The 15,115-nt window shown below is 50.9% G+C and overlaps 1 protein-coding gene across 1 annotated transcript in view; it reads right to left on the reverse strand.

The window, feature by feature from the left end:
• Mmd2 (monocyte to macrophage differentiation associated 2) overlaps nucleotides 1-15,115 on the reverse strand; it is a 65,282-nt gene that overhangs the window by 8,921 nt on the left and 41,246 nt on the right. The window contains exons 3-4 of the mRNA XM_045142508.1: nucleotides 12,580-12,740; nucleotides 3,072-3,146 (exon numbers count right to left, since the gene is read on the reverse strand). Coding sequence (XP_044998443.1) covers nucleotides 3,072-3,146; nucleotides 12,580-12,740 — 236 coding nt within the window. The remainder of the gene's footprint in view (nucleotides 1-3,071; nucleotides 3,147-12,579; nucleotides 12,741-15,115) is intronic.

The following is a 15,115-nucleotide window of genomic DNA, read 5'->3' on the forward strand; positions in this document are numbered from 1 at the left end:
GACTTTAAACCAACCTAGGAGACACGCTTCTCTGGGTGTGTCTGTGAGGATACAGAGAGGGTTACTGAGAGGGGGAGACCCACCCTCCAGGCAGGCAGCACTTTCTGAGGTGAAGCAATTTCACTGGGATACCTGCCTCTTTGCTCCTGAGTATCTGGGTTTGTAGCTGCCACCACCATCATCAACAAACAGACTCCAGCTTCCCCAGCCTTCCAATGTGGATCGGACCCCAGAGGTTCCCTGGGGAGCCCCAGGCCTCCAGCACCAGGGAGTGACTGCTGAGGCATCTGGCCTTATGGGCTGAGCAGCTACTGAGTTCTCAGCCTCCCCAGCCTGTAGATAACCACTGGTAGCCTACTATGGTAGTTTAACTAGATGGCCCCTAATATATTCAGTTTATTTTTATTATTTTGTAGTTTGCATCTGCAGCCACCTGGCTGGAGGTGGTGTCACTGGGTGGATCTTAAGGTGTGGTGGTGGAGTTGGAATTTCAATCTAAAGATATGCAAAGTGTGCTTGGCTGGAGTTCCTCAAGTGTGCTGTGCTGTGTGGCTTTTGGCTTTTAGGCTTGCGCTTCTCTCTCTCTGTGTTTCATCCTATGAAAGCAGGCCAGCTTCTTCTGCCATTATGGAACGTCCCCTGGATCTGTAAACTCCAATAAGTCCCTTTCTCCATAACTGTGCCTGGTCTGGAAGTTCATCTCAGTGAACCTGAAGCTGTCTGCTACAACTACCCAGCCCTATCCCGTAAGCCAATTCTAACAACCTCCTTTTATAACATATATTCATTCTATCAGTTCTGTTCCTCCTACCTTCACCTCCAAAGTGCTGGGTTTACAGGCATGCCCCACCACACACCCATTTATGCAGTGGTGGGCATCAAACCCAGGGCTTTTTGCATTCCATGCAAGCACTCTAACAACCGAGCTATGTCCCCAGCCTCAATCCTAGATCTTTCTAAGCAGACTCTAAAATAGGCCCGTGGTTGAAAGGGTGGGTATAAAACACAATACATTATGTAGAGACAAAGAAGACCAAAAGCAAAAATCCCCACATTTTAACCATCAGACCCCCCAACTACTTGGATCCCCAGTAACTTGTGATATCTTGAACATTCAGAGCCTAACTCCTAGTGACCCATGGTGCCTGACCCCAAAGCCAATCTAAAGACACTGCTACTGTAAGATTTGTTACTTAGAGCCATAGAGACATGCCCACGTGAATACCAGCTGTGAACCAGACTCCGCACAAGCGGTGCATGAGATTAACCCATGCTAGAGGGCGCTGTTCTGCTTCCGCTTCATAGGCCCGGTGGATGCAAACAGCAGTCCCGATACGACGCACTAGAGGGCGCCGTTTCATATCTACTTTCTCACTTGGAACCATTCCCGAAAATACTGAAAATTAGTGAAACAGACATGCTCCAAAGTCACCATATATGGAGCCAACTCTCTGGTCATCTCATCTCACATGTTCCCCAGGTGTTCTTCTCCAGTATCCTGCAGTCAGTGGAGAGGAAAGGCTGGGATTCCCTCTGCAGGTGTGTGGGTTACTGAGTTGGGTTGTTGGTGAGAATTCTCTCCATGGGTACAGGAAGCAAGGTGGTTTAGGATGCACCCTGTGGCCTTCCCCTCTGCTCCAGAACTTTCTGACTCTCCCATTAGACAGCATTAGGCTGTCTTCTTCCTTGTGTAGCTTATGGTAGAGTTTAGGTTTTGCCCTCACAATATTTATAACATTATCTTTTTTTTTTTTTTTATTTGAGAGCAACAGACACAGAGAGAAAGACAGAGAGAGGGAGAGAGAGAGAATGGGCGCGCCAGGGCTTCCAGCCTCTGCAAACGACCTCCAGACGTGTGCACCCCCTTGTGCATCTGGCTAACGTGGGACCTGGGGAACCGAGCCTCGAACCGGGGTCCTTAGGCTTCACAGGCAAGTGCTTAACCGCTAAGCTATCTCTCCAGCCCAACATTATCTTTTTATATTCATAACTTTATCTTTTTTGTTGTTTGTTTTTCAAGGTAGGGTCTCACTCTGACCCAGGCTGACCTGGAATTCACTATGGAGTCTCAGGGTGGCTTTGAACTCACGACAATCCTCCTACCTCTGCCTCCCGAGTGCTGGGATTAAAGGCGTGCGCCACCACGCCCAGCCCTGCTTTATCTTTCTTAAGGAAAGATGAAGGCAGATTCTGTGTCCTACTTGCCTCTGACACATCTCCCTTTCGTTTGTGGCATGGCCCTGTCTTGTTGGTCACATACACAGGGTGTGTGTTGCAGTTACCATCTCGTTGCTGAGACAAAACACCTGCCCAGAAGCAGCTTATGGAAGGAAGAGGCTCATGTCAGGCTTACAGTCTTGAGGGGAAGTCTCGTCGTGGAGGAGAAAGCATGGCAGAGCAGAGGCTGGGCGTCACATCATGCCACAGGGGGCAGTCAGCAAAGATGTCTAGTGAACTCCCCATGGGATGGACTAATGAATAAACGTCAAGGACCACCCCCAGTGACACCTCCCCCAGCAAGGCTCCACCAGCTGGGGACTGAGTATGAGGCTTAGTCACAAACATTTGAGGCTGTGGGGGACATGTCACATTCAAATCACCGAGGGGGTGTTGGGGCTGGGGTGGGGAGGGAGAGGCAGAGAAAGGAGGATCACCATGAGTTCAAGGCCAGCCTGAGACTACATAGTGAATTCCAGGTCAGCCTAGGCAAAAGTGAGACCTACCTTGAAAAACAACAACAACAAAACAAAAACAAACAAACAAAAACCACCCAACTATTTCTGGATATATGTGCAAGTATATTCATATGTATATACCTATAGACATTTATTTATACATGCAAATATGTGCATACCATTTGCATATGATTATAGCGCACATTTGATGCTCTAGAAGGATGCATGAAACGTGGTATAAGTGGCTGTTCCCCGGCAGAGCAGAGCAGAGCTGAGGGAGTCTCTCTGCGCTGCTTCCCTCCTGTCTTCAGCCAGCAAGTTAATCAGGCCGAGAGAAACATGAAGGCAAGAGAGAGCGGGGAAGCCCCACCCCACCAGCAGGACCGTGGTACTCACCAGGGCGCGTAGGAGGCGGCAATGAAGTAATAAATGACCATGCGGTCAATCATGTGCAGGCAGTGTTCCACCATCCTGGGGTAGAGAGGAAAGATGTTGGGGTCACACTCCCAGAGTAGCAGGGAAGCGCAGAGGTGCCTAGAGCACTTCCCAGGGCCAACCATACCAAGACCCTCACAGCCTCAGTTTCCCCACCCGGTCGGGACTGGAGTAGCAGTTTCCCACAGGCTCCGTGGAGTCCTGAGGTTTTATGGGATGTTTCTGGTGCTTGGACATTTATTATGACAGCCACAGGACACTCATCAGTGGGGCTCAAGAAAGACCTCAGAAGAGGAGAAGAACGGGCACAGGAAAGGAGAGTGCAACCTGCTCCCTGGAGACCTGCACCTTTCAAGCAGCACTGGTCCCTGAAGTCCCTCCCAGAGCTGGCCTACTAAGACGCCATGAGGGACAAGTTAAGATACTGATCAGCCGTCAGCTAAAACTTTCAGAGAAAACTGAGCATAACTGGAGGGGTCTTTGTCTTCCATCTTTATAGTGCAAGCTGGGCATGCCAAGAGGTGTTCCTGTCAGCCATCTTCACCACACAAGCTGGGCATGCCAAGAGGTGTTCCTGTCAGCCATCTTCACCACACAAGCTGGGCATGCCAAGAGGTGTTCCTGTCAGCCATCTTTATAGTGCAAGCTGGACATGCCAAGAGGTGTGCTTGTCAGCCATCTTTATAGTGCAAGCTGGACATGCCAAGAGGTGTTCCTGTCAGCCATCTTTACCACACAAGCTGGGCATGCCAAGAGGTGTTCCTGTCAGCCATCTTCACCACACAAGCTGGGCATGCCAAGAGGTGTTCCTGTCAGCCATCTTCACCACACAAGCTGGGCATGCCAAGAGGTGTTCCTGTCAGCCATCTTCACCACACAAGCTGGGCATGCCAAGAGGTATTCCTGTCAGCAAACTTCACCACACAAGCTGGGCATGCCAAGAGGTGTTCCTGTCAGCCATCTTTACCACACAAGCTGGGCATGCCAAGAGGTGTTCCTGTCAGCCAACTTTACCACACAAGCTGGGCATGCCAAGAGGTGTTCCTGTCAGCCATCTTCACCACACAAGCTGGGCATGCCAAGAGGTGTTCCTGTCAGCCATCTTCACCACACAAGCTGGGCATGCCAAGAGGTGTTCCTGTCAGCCATCTTCACCACACAAGCTGGGCATGCCAAGAGGTGTTCCTGTCAGCCATCTTCACCACACAAGCTGGGCATGCCCAGAGGTGTTCCTGTCAGCCATCTTCACCACACAAGCTGGGCATGCCAAGAGGTGTTCCTGTCAGCCATCTTCACCACACAAGCTGGGCATGCCAAGAGGTATTCCTGTCAGCAAACTTCACCACACAAGCTGGGCATGCCAAGAGGTGTTCCTGTCAGCAAACTTCACCACACAAGCTGGGCATGCCAAGAGGTGTTCCTGTCAGCCATCTTCACCACACAAGCTGGGCATGCCAAGAGGTGTTCCTGTCAGCCATCTTTACCACACAAGCTGGGCATGCCAAGAGGTGTTCCTGTCAGCCATCTTTACCACACAAGCTGGGCATGCCAAGAGGTGTTCCTGTCAGCCATCTTCACCACACAAGCTGGGCATGCCAAGAGGTGTTCCTGTCAGCCATCTTTACCACACAAGTTGGGCATGCCAAGAGGTGTTCCTGTCAGCAAACTTTACCACACAAGCTGGGCATGCCAAGAGGTGTTCCTGTCAGCCATCTTTACCACACAAGCTGGGCATGCCAAGAGGTGTTCCTGTCAGCAAACTTCACCACACAAGCTGGGCATGCCAAGAGGTGTTCCTGTCAGCCATCTTTACCACACAAGCTGGGCATGCCAAGAGGTGTTCCTGTCAGCAAACTTTACCACACAAGCTGGGCATGCCAAGAGGTGTTTCTGTCAGCAAACTTTACCACACAAGCTGGGCATGCCAAGAGGTGTTCCTGTCAGCAAACTTCACCACACAAGCTGGGCATGCCAAGAGGTGTTCCTGTCAGCCATCTTTACCACACAAGCTGGGCATGCCAAGAGGTGTTCCTGTCAGCCATCTTTACCACACAAGCTGGGCATGCCAAGAGGTGTTCCTGTCAGCCATCTTTACCACACAAGATGGGCATGCCAAGAGGTGTTCCTGTCAGCCATCTTCACCACACAAGCTGGGCATGCCAAGAGGTGTTCCTGTCAGCCATCTTCACCACACAAGCTGGGCATGCCAAGAGGTGTTCCTGTCAGCCATCTTTATAGTGCAAGCTGGACATGCCAAGAGGTGTGCTTGTCAGCCATCTTTATAGTGCAAGCTGGACATGCCAAGAGGTGTTCCTGTCAGCCATCTTTACCACACAAGCTGGGCATGCCAAGAGGTGTTCCTGTCAGCCATCTTTACCACACAAGCTGGGCATGCCAAGAGGTGTTCCTGTCAGCCATCTTCACCACACAAGCTGGGCATGCCAAGAGGTGTTCCTGTCAGCCATCTTCACCACACAAGCTGGGCATGCCAAGAGGTGTTCCTGTCAGCCATCTTCACCACACAAGCTGGGCATGCCAAGAGGTATTCCTGTCAGCAAACTTCACCACACAAGCTGGGCATGCCAAGAGGTGTTCCTGTCAGCCATCTTCACCACACAAGCTGGGCATGCCAAGAGGTGTTCCTGTCAGCCATCTTTATCACACAAGCTGGGCATGCCAAGAGGTGTTCCTGTCAGCCATCTTTACCACACAAGCTGGGCATGCCAAGAGGTGTTCCTGTCAGCCATCTTTACCACACAAGCTGGGCATGCCAAGAGGTGTTCCTGTCAGCCATCTTTACCACACAAGCTGTGCATGCCAAGAGGTGTTCCTGTCAGCCATCTTCACCACACAAGCTGGGCATGCCAAGAGGTGTTCCTGTCAGCCATCTTTACCACACAAGCTGGGCATGCCAAGAGGTGTTCCTGTCAGCCATCTTTACCACACAAGCTGGGCATGCCAAGAGGTGTTCCTGTCAGCAAACTTCACCACACAAGCTGGGCATGCCAAGAGGTGTTCCTGTCAGCAAACTTTACCACACAAGCTGGGCATGCCAAGAGGTGTTCCTGTCAGCAAACTTTACCACACAAGCTGGGCATGCCAAGAGGTGTTTCTGTCAGCAAACTTTACCACACAAGCTGGGCATGCCAAGAGGTGTTCCTGTCAGCAAACTTCACCACACAAGCTGGGCATGCCAAGAGGTGTTCCTGTCAGCCATCTTTACCACACAAGCTGGGCATGCCAAGAGGTGTTCCTTTCAGCCATCTTTACCACACAAGCTGGGCATGCCAAGAGGTGTTCCTGTCAGCCATCTTCACCACACAAGCTGGGCATGCCAAGAGGTGTTCCTGTCAGCCATCTTCACCACACAAGCTGGGCATGCCAAGAGGTGTTCCTGTCAGCCATCTTCACCACACAAGCTGGGCATGCCAAGAGGTGTTCCTGTCAGCAAACTTTACCACACAAGCTGAGCATGCCAAGAGGTGTTCCTGTCAGCCAACTTTACCACACAAGCTGGGCATGCCAAGAGGTGGTCCTGTCAGCCATCTTTACCACACAAGTTGGGCATGCCAAGAGGTGTTCCTGTCAGCAAACTTTACCACACAAGCTGGGCATGCCAAGAGGTGTTCCTGTCAGCAAACTTTACCACACAAGCTGGGCATGCCAAGAGGTGGTCCTGTCAGCCATCTTTACCACACAAGCTGACCATGCCAAGAGGTGTTCCTGTCAGCAAACTTTACCACACAAGCTGGGCATGCCAAGAGGTGTTCCTGTCAGCCATCTTCACCACACAAGCTGGGCATGCCAAGAGGTGTTCCTGTCAGCCATCTTTACCACACAAGCTGGGCATGCCAAGAGGTGTTCCTGTCAGCCATCTTTACCACACAAGCTGAGCATGCCAAGAGTTGTTCCTGTCAGCAAACTTTACCACACAAGCTGGGCATGCCAAGAGGTGTTCCTGTCAGCCATCTTTACCACACAAGCTGGGCATGCCAAGAGGTGTTCCTGTCAGCAAACTTTACCACACAAGCTGGGCATGCCAAGAGGTGTTTCTGTCAGCAAACTTTACCACACAAGCTGGGCATGCCAAGAGGTGTTCCTGTCAGCAAACTTCACCACACAAGCTGGGCATGCCAAGAGGTGTTCCTGTCAGCCATCTTTACCACACAAGCTGGGCATGCCAAGAGGTGTTCCTGTCAGCCATCTTTACCACACAAGCTGGGCATGCCAAGAGGTGTTCCTGTCAGCTATCTTTACCACACAAGATGGGCATGCCAAGAGGTGTTCCTGTCAGCCATCTTCACCACACAAGCTGGGCATGCCAAGAGGTGTTCCTGTCAGCCATCTTTATAGTGCAAGCTGGACATGCCAAGAGGTGTGCTTGTCAGCCATCTTTATAGTGCAAGCTGGACATGCCAAGAGGTGTTCCTGTCAGCCATCTTTACCACACAAGCTGGGCATGCCAAGAGGTGTTCCTGTCAGCCATCTTCACCACACAAGCTGGGCATGCCAAGAGGTGTTCCTGTCAGCCATCTTCACCACACAAGCTGGGCATGCCAAGAGGTGTTCCTGTCAGCCATCTTCACCACACAAGCTGGGCATGCAAAGAGGTATTCCTGTCAGCAAACTTCACCACACAAGCTGGGCATGCCAAGAGGTGTTCCTGTCAGCCATCTTCACCACACAAGCTGGGCATGCCAAGAGGTGTTCCTGTCAGCCATCTTTATCACACAAGCTGGGCATGCCTAGAGGTGTTCCTGTCAGCCATCTTTACCACACAAGCTGGGCATGCCAAGAGGTGTTCCTGTCAGCCATCTTTACCACACAAGCTGGGCATGCCAAGAGGTGTTCCTGTCAGCCATCTTTACCACACAAGCTGTGCATGCCAAGAGGTGTTCCTGTCAGCAATCTTCACCACACAAGCTGGGCATGCCAAGAGGTGTTCCTGTCAGCCATCTTCACCACACAAGCTGGGCATGCCAAGAGGTGTTCCTGTCAGCCATCTTCACCACACAAGCTGGGCATGCCAAGAGGTGTTCCTGTCAGCCATCTTCACCACACAAGCTGGGCATGCCAAGAGGTGTTCCTGTCAGCAAACTTTACCACACAAGCTGAGCATGCCAAGAGGTGTTCCTGTCAGCCAACTTTACCACACAAGCTGGGCATGCCAAGAGGTGGTCCTGTCAGCCATCTTTACCACACAAGTTGGGCATGCCAAGAGGTGTTCCTGTCAGCAAACTTTACCACACAAGCTGGGCATGCCAAGATGTGTTCCTGTCAGCAAACTTTACCACACAAGCTGGGCATGCCAAGAGGTGGTCCTGTCAGCCATCTTTACCACACAAGCTGACCATGCCAAGAGGTGTTCCTGTCAGCAAACTTTACCACACAAGCTGGGCATGCCAAGAGGTGTTCCTGTCAGCCATCTTCACCACACAAGCTGGGCATGCCAAGAGGTGTTCCTGTCAGCCATCTTTACCACACAAGCTGGGCATGCCAAGAGGTGTTCCTGTCAGCCATCTTTACCACACAAGCTGAGCATGCCAAGAGTTGTTCCTGTCAGCAAACTTTACCACACAAGCTGGGCATGCCAAGAGGTGTTCCTGTCAGCCATCTTTACCACACAAGCTGGGCATGCCAAGAGGTGTTCCTGTCAGCAAACTTTACCACACAAGCTGGGCATGCCAAGAGGTGTTTCTGTCAGCAAACTTTACCACACAAGCTGGGCATGCCAAGAGGTGTTCCTGTCAGCAAACTTCACCACACAAGCTGGGCATGCCAAGAGGTGTTCCTGTCAGCCATCTTTACCACACAAGCTGGGCATGCCAAGAGGTGTTCCTGTCAGCCATCTTTACCACACAAGCTGGGCATGCCAAGAGGTGTTCCTGTCAGCTATCTTTACCACACAAGATGGGCATGCCAAGAGGTGTTCCTGTCAGCCATCTTCACCACACAAGCTGGGCATGCCAAGAGGTGTTCCTGTCAGCCATCTTTATAGTGCAAGCTGGACATGCCAAGAGGTGTGCTTGTCAGCCATCTTTATAGTGCAAGCTGGACATGCCAAGAGGTGTTCCTGTCAGCCATCTTTACCACACAAGCTGGGCATGCCAAGAGGTGTTCCTGTCAGCCATCTTTACCACACAAGCTGGGCATGCCAAGAGGTGTTCCTGTCAGCCATCTTCACCACACAAGCTGGGCATGCCAAGAGGTGTTCCTGTCAGCCATCTTCACCACACAAGCTGGGCATGCAAAGAGGTATTCCTGTCAGCAAACTTCACCACACAAGCTGGGCATGCCAAGAGGTGTTCCTGTCAGCCATCTTCACCACACAAGCTGGGCATGCCAAGAGGTGTTCCTGTCAGCCATCTTTATCACACAAGCTGGGCATGCCTAGAGGTGTTCCTGTCAGCCATCTTTACCACACAAGCTGGGCATGCCAAGAGGTGTTCCTGTCAGCCATCTTTACCACACAAGCTGGGCATGCCAAGAGGTGTTCCTGTCAGCCATCTTTACCACACAAGCTGTGCATGCCAAGAGGTGTTCCTGTCAGCAATCTTCACCACACAAGCTGGGCATGCCAAGAGGTGTTCCTGTCAGCCATCTTTACCACACAAGCTGGGCATGCCAAGAGGTGTTCCTGTCAGCCATCTTTACCACACAAGCTGGGCATGCCAAGAGGTGTTCCTGTCAGCAAACTTCACCACACAAGCTGGGCATGCCAAGAGGTGTTCCTGTCAGCCATCTTTACCACACAAGCTGGGCATGCCAAGAGGTGTTCCTGTCAGCAAACTTTACCACACAAGCTGGGCATGCCAAGAGGTGTTTCTGTCAGCAAACTTTACCACACAAGCTGGGCATGCCAAGAGGTGTTCCTGTCAGCAAACTTCACCACACAAGCTGGGCATGCCAAGAGGTGTTCCTGTCAGCCATCTTTACCACACAAGCTGGGCATGCCAAGAGGTGTTCCTGTCAGCCATCTTCACCACACAAGCTGGGCATGCCAAGAGGTGTTCCTGTCAGCCATCTTCACCACACAAGCTGGGCATGCCAAGAGGTGTTCCTGTCAGCCATCTTAACCACACAAGCTGGGCATGCCAAGAGGTGTTCCTGTCAGCAAACTTTACCACACAAGCTGAGCATGCCAAGAGGTGTTCCTGTCAGCCAACTTTACCACACAAGCTGGGCATGCCAAGAGGTGGTCCTGTCAGCCATCTTTACCACACAAGTTGGGCATGCCAAGAGGTGTTCCTGTCAGCAAACTTTACCACACAAGCTGGGCATGCCAAGAGGTGTTCCTGTCAGCAAACTTTACCACACAAGCTGGGCATGCCAAGAGGTGTTCCTGTCAGCCATCTTTACCACACAAGCTGAGCATGCCAAGAGGTGTTCCTGTCAGCAAACTTTACCACACAAGCTGGGCATGCCAAGAGGTGTTCCTGTCAGCCATCTTCACCACACAAGCTGGGCATGCCAAGAGGTGTTCCTGTCAGCCATCTTTACCACACAAGCTGGGCATGCCAAGAGGTGTTCCTGTCAGCCATCTTTACCACACAAGCTGAGCATGCCAAGAGTTGTTCCTGTCAGCAAACTTTACCACACAAGCTGGGCATGCCAAGAGGTGTTCCTGTCAGCCATCTTTACCACACAAGCTGGGGATGCCAAGAGGTGTTCCAGTCAGCCAACTTTACCACACAAGATGGGCATGCCAAGAGGTGTTCCTGTCAGCCATCTTTACCACACAAGCTGGGCATGCCAAGAGGTGTTCCTGTCAGCCATCTTTACCACACAAGCTGGGCATGCCAAGAGGTGTTCCTGTCAGCCATCTTCACCACACAAGCTGGGCATGCCAAGAGGTGTTCCTGTCAGCCATCTTCACCACACAAGCTGGGCATGCCAAGAGGTGTTCCTGTCAGCCATCTTCACCACACAAGCTGGGCATGCCAAGAGGTGTTCCTGTCAGCCATCTTCACCACACAAGCTGGGCATGCCAAGAGGTGTTCCTGTCAGCAAACTTTACCACACAAGCTGGGCATGCCAAGAGGTGTTCCTGTCAACCATCTTCACCACACAAGCTGGGCATGCCAAGAGGTGTTCCTGTCAGCCATCTTCACCACACAAGCTGGGCATGCCAAGAGGTGTTCCTGTCAGCAAACTTTACCACACAAGCTGGGCATGCCAAGAGGTGTTCCTGTCAGCCATCTTTACCACACAAGCTGGGCATGCCAAGAGGTGTTCCTGTCAGCCATCTTCACCACACAAGCTGGGCATGCCAAGAGGTGTTCCTGTCAGCAAACTTCACCACACAAGCTGGGCATGCCAAGAGGTGTTCCTGTCAGCCATCTTCACCACACAAGCTGGGCATGCCAAGAGGTGTTCCTGTCAGCCATCTTTACCACACAAGCTGGGCATGCCAAGAGGTGTTCCTGTCAGCCATCTTCACCACACAAGCTGGGCATGCCAAGAGGTGTTCCTGTCAGCCATCTTCACCACACAAGCTGGGCATGCCAAGAGGTGTTCCTGTCAGCCATCTTCACCACACAAGCTGGGCATGCCAAGAGGTGTTCCTGTCAGCAAACTTTACCACACAAGCTGGGCATGCCAAGAGGTGATTCTGTCAGTCAACTTTACCACTCCAGCTGAGGCATGAACAGAGGCTTTCTTTTCAGCCATCTTTACCACTCAAGCTGGGCGTCCCTGTTGGCCATTTTAACCTTGGAAACTTGTGTCCTATGTCCTTAAACTAAGCATGACTGAAACTGTGTCCATCATCTTTCCTTCATGAACCATGCCTTAAACTGAGCATGCTCAAGAATGTGCCCATCCCCAACTCCCAAACACTTTCCTTTTTTTTTTGAGGCAAGCCCAATAGACTGTCTTTCATTTATGAGAGAGTGAGAAAGAGAGAGAATTGGTATGCCAGGGCCTCCAGTCACTGCAATCAAACTGCAGGTGCCCGTGTCCCCTGGTGTGAGTATATGACCTTGCATGCTTGAGTTGCTGTGCATGCGGCTTACATGGGACCTGGGGAGTTGAACCTGAGTTCTCAGCCTTCACAGGCAAGAGCCTTAACAGCCAAGCCATCTCTCCAGCCCCTAAATGCTTTCTTATATAACTATATACAGACTCCCTGAGTAAAATCCCCCGCGCTACCTTTCTCCCAGGAAGGCACTATTTTTGAAATAACTCCTGTGCTCTGCTTACCTACCACACCTATAAAAACCTCCATTCCTCTTCCTTTGCCGTGCACACTGCGCTCAGTGAGATAGGAACCCACTGTGCCGGGCTCCTCTGTGGAGGAAGGGACGCAGCCTCAGGTCCCACGTCGGGGCTTACTCCTCCTCCTCAGAAATAGCACAGGGCCCATCGCAACCTTGACACTCTCCTGCTTGCCAAGCATGTCCCAGCAAACTCAGTGTCTTTCTCCCTCCCGAGGGCTTGAGTCCCCCCCGCAAGGCTGTGCAGGAAGTACCTGAGGTGGCTTTTCTTCCAGGAGATGGTGTGGAAAATGGTGGACACCACAAAAAGGCTGCAGAGGCCAAGGCCATAGATCCAGGCAGAAATGGTCTCCCAGTCATCGTCAGACAGGAAGTACAGGTTGGAGCTACCAAGGATGCTGGGAATGATCCAGAACTAGATGGAAGGAGAGCAGACGCTAGAGACCCAGACTTCTGAGCAGTGCCCAGGACAGCACAGAGCCCTGACATGGTGGCCACCAGGCCCTTGAAAGGTGGCAGTACAGTGAAGAACTGACTCATTTTATTCATGATTATGGGTTCAATTTTATTTTCCTTTTCTTAAAAATTTATATGAGAGAGAGAAAGAATGGGCCCTGCCAGGGCCTCCAGTCACTGCAAACAAACTCCAGATGCATGTGCCCCCTTGTGCATCTGGCTTACATAGGTCCTGGGGAATCAAACCGGGATCATTGGGCTTTGCAGGCAAACACCTTAACCGCTAAGCCATCTCTACAGCCTGATTCAATTTACTTTCATTTAAAAATTTTTGGGCAGCCGGGCGTGGTGGCGCACGCCTTTAATCCCAGCACTTGGGAGGCAGAGGTAGGAGGATCGCCATGAGTTCAAGGCCACCCTGAGACTACATAGTGAATTCCAGGTCAGCCTGAGCCAGAGTGAGACCCTACCTCAAAAAAAAAAACTGGGGAGGGCCTGGGGAAGTGGCGCAGCAGAGATGGCTCTTGCTCACAAAGCCTGCCAGCCTGGGTTCATTCGCCAGTAGCCACATAAAGTCAGATGCACAAAATGGCACATGCATCTGGAGTTCATTTGCAGTGACAACAGGCCTTAGTATGACCTCCCCCTCAATCCCACTTGCAAATAAACTTTTGTTTTAAATCTGGGCTGGAGACATTGCTTAGCGGTTAAGGCGCTTTCCTGCAGAGCCTAGTAACTCATGCTCAAATTTTCAGGTCCCCGCATAGCCAGATGCGCAGCGCTGCGAGCATGCAATGTCGCACATGTGCCACAAGGGGGCGCATGCATCTAGCGTTCTTTTGCAGTAGGCTGAAGGTCCTGGTGTGCCCATTCTCTCTGTCTCTTTCTCGCTCTCAAAAATAAAAAATAAAAAAAAACTAAATTCAAAGAATTTAATTATACATAAAACATAATAATTGTACATATTAGTGAGATAACATGCCTCTAGTTGGTAATTGCATGCTTCTGCATCCCAAGAAAGTACAGGTGTGGGCCACATGCTGACCTCCGTGCAATGCTTTGATGTTTATATAATGTTTAACTCAGATTAAACAAGCCTTTTTAAAATTTATCTTGCTTATTTTTATTTATTTATTTGAGAGTGATAGAGAGAAAGAGAAAAAGAGAGAGAGAGAATGGGTGCTCCAGGGCCTCCAGCCACTGCAAATGAACTCCAGACGCGTGTGCCCCCTTGGGCATCTGGCTAACGTGGGTCCTAGGGAACTGAGCCTCGAACCAGAGTCCTTAGGCTTCACAGGAAAGTGCTTAACTGCTAAGCCATCTCTCCAGCCCTCAGGTTAAACATATCTATCTCCTGAAATAGTTATCATTTGCTAGGGTGAAAAAACTCTATATTCTAGCTTTAGCAAGTGTGTGTGAGCTGAGGATGGAACCCAGAGTGTAATGCTACACAAACACTCTGCCGATTGATTTACATTCTTCGATTCTAGCTTTTTTGAAGAATTTTTTTTTTTAATTTATTTGCAAGCAGAGAGAGAAGAGAGGTGGGGAAAATGGATGCTCCAGGGCCTCTAGCCACAGAAAATGAACTCCAGGTTGCATGCGCGTCTTTGTGCATCTGCTGACTTTACTTAGATACTGGGGAATGAAACTTGGGTCATTAGGGTTTGCAGCAAGTGCCTGAACCGTGGGAGCCATCTCCCCAAGCCCCCTTCTAGCTTTTTGAAATGCGCAGTACCCTATGGATTCAGGGGGTGGGCATACAGCTTAGTTGCAGAGTGCTGGCCTAGCCTTTGGGAAGCCCTGGGTTCCATCCCCAGCGCCACATGAAACTGGGATGGTGCATGTCTGCAATTCTAGCACTGGGACAAAGAGGCAGGAGGATCAGAAGATCAAGATCACTGGGCTGGGGAGATTGCCCAGTGGTTAAAGGCATCTGCTTGCAAAGCCTGATGGTCTGGGCTCAATTTGCTAGTACCCATGTCAAGCCAGATGCACAAAGTGGCACTAGACCCTGGCATGCCCATTATCATATTCATTCTATCTATCTCTCTGCTGGCAAATAAATTAAAATGCTTTCAAAAGAAAAGAGAAGTTCAAGATCATCCTCAGCTACATAGCAAGCTGGCTACTTGAGCTCCTGTCTCATGTATTCATATTGAAATTTCAAGCTAGGCATGGTGGCACATGCTTGTAACCCCAGCACTAGGAAAGCAGGAAAAATTACCACAAGTTCAAGGCCAGCATGGGCTACATAGTGAGCTTCCCAATAAGCCTGGGATGCAGAGTGCCACACTCTGAATTAAAAATGAAAACTGAGGACTGGAGAGATGG

Source organism: Jaculus jaculus, chromosome 2 (assembly GCF_020740685.1).
Source record: "Jaculus jaculus isolate mJacJac1 chromosome 2, mJacJac1.mat.Y.cur, whole genome shotgun sequence".
In the NCBI taxonomy this organism is placed as follows: domain Eukaryota; kingdom Metazoa; phylum Chordata; class Mammalia; order Rodentia; family Dipodidae; genus Jaculus; species Jaculus jaculus.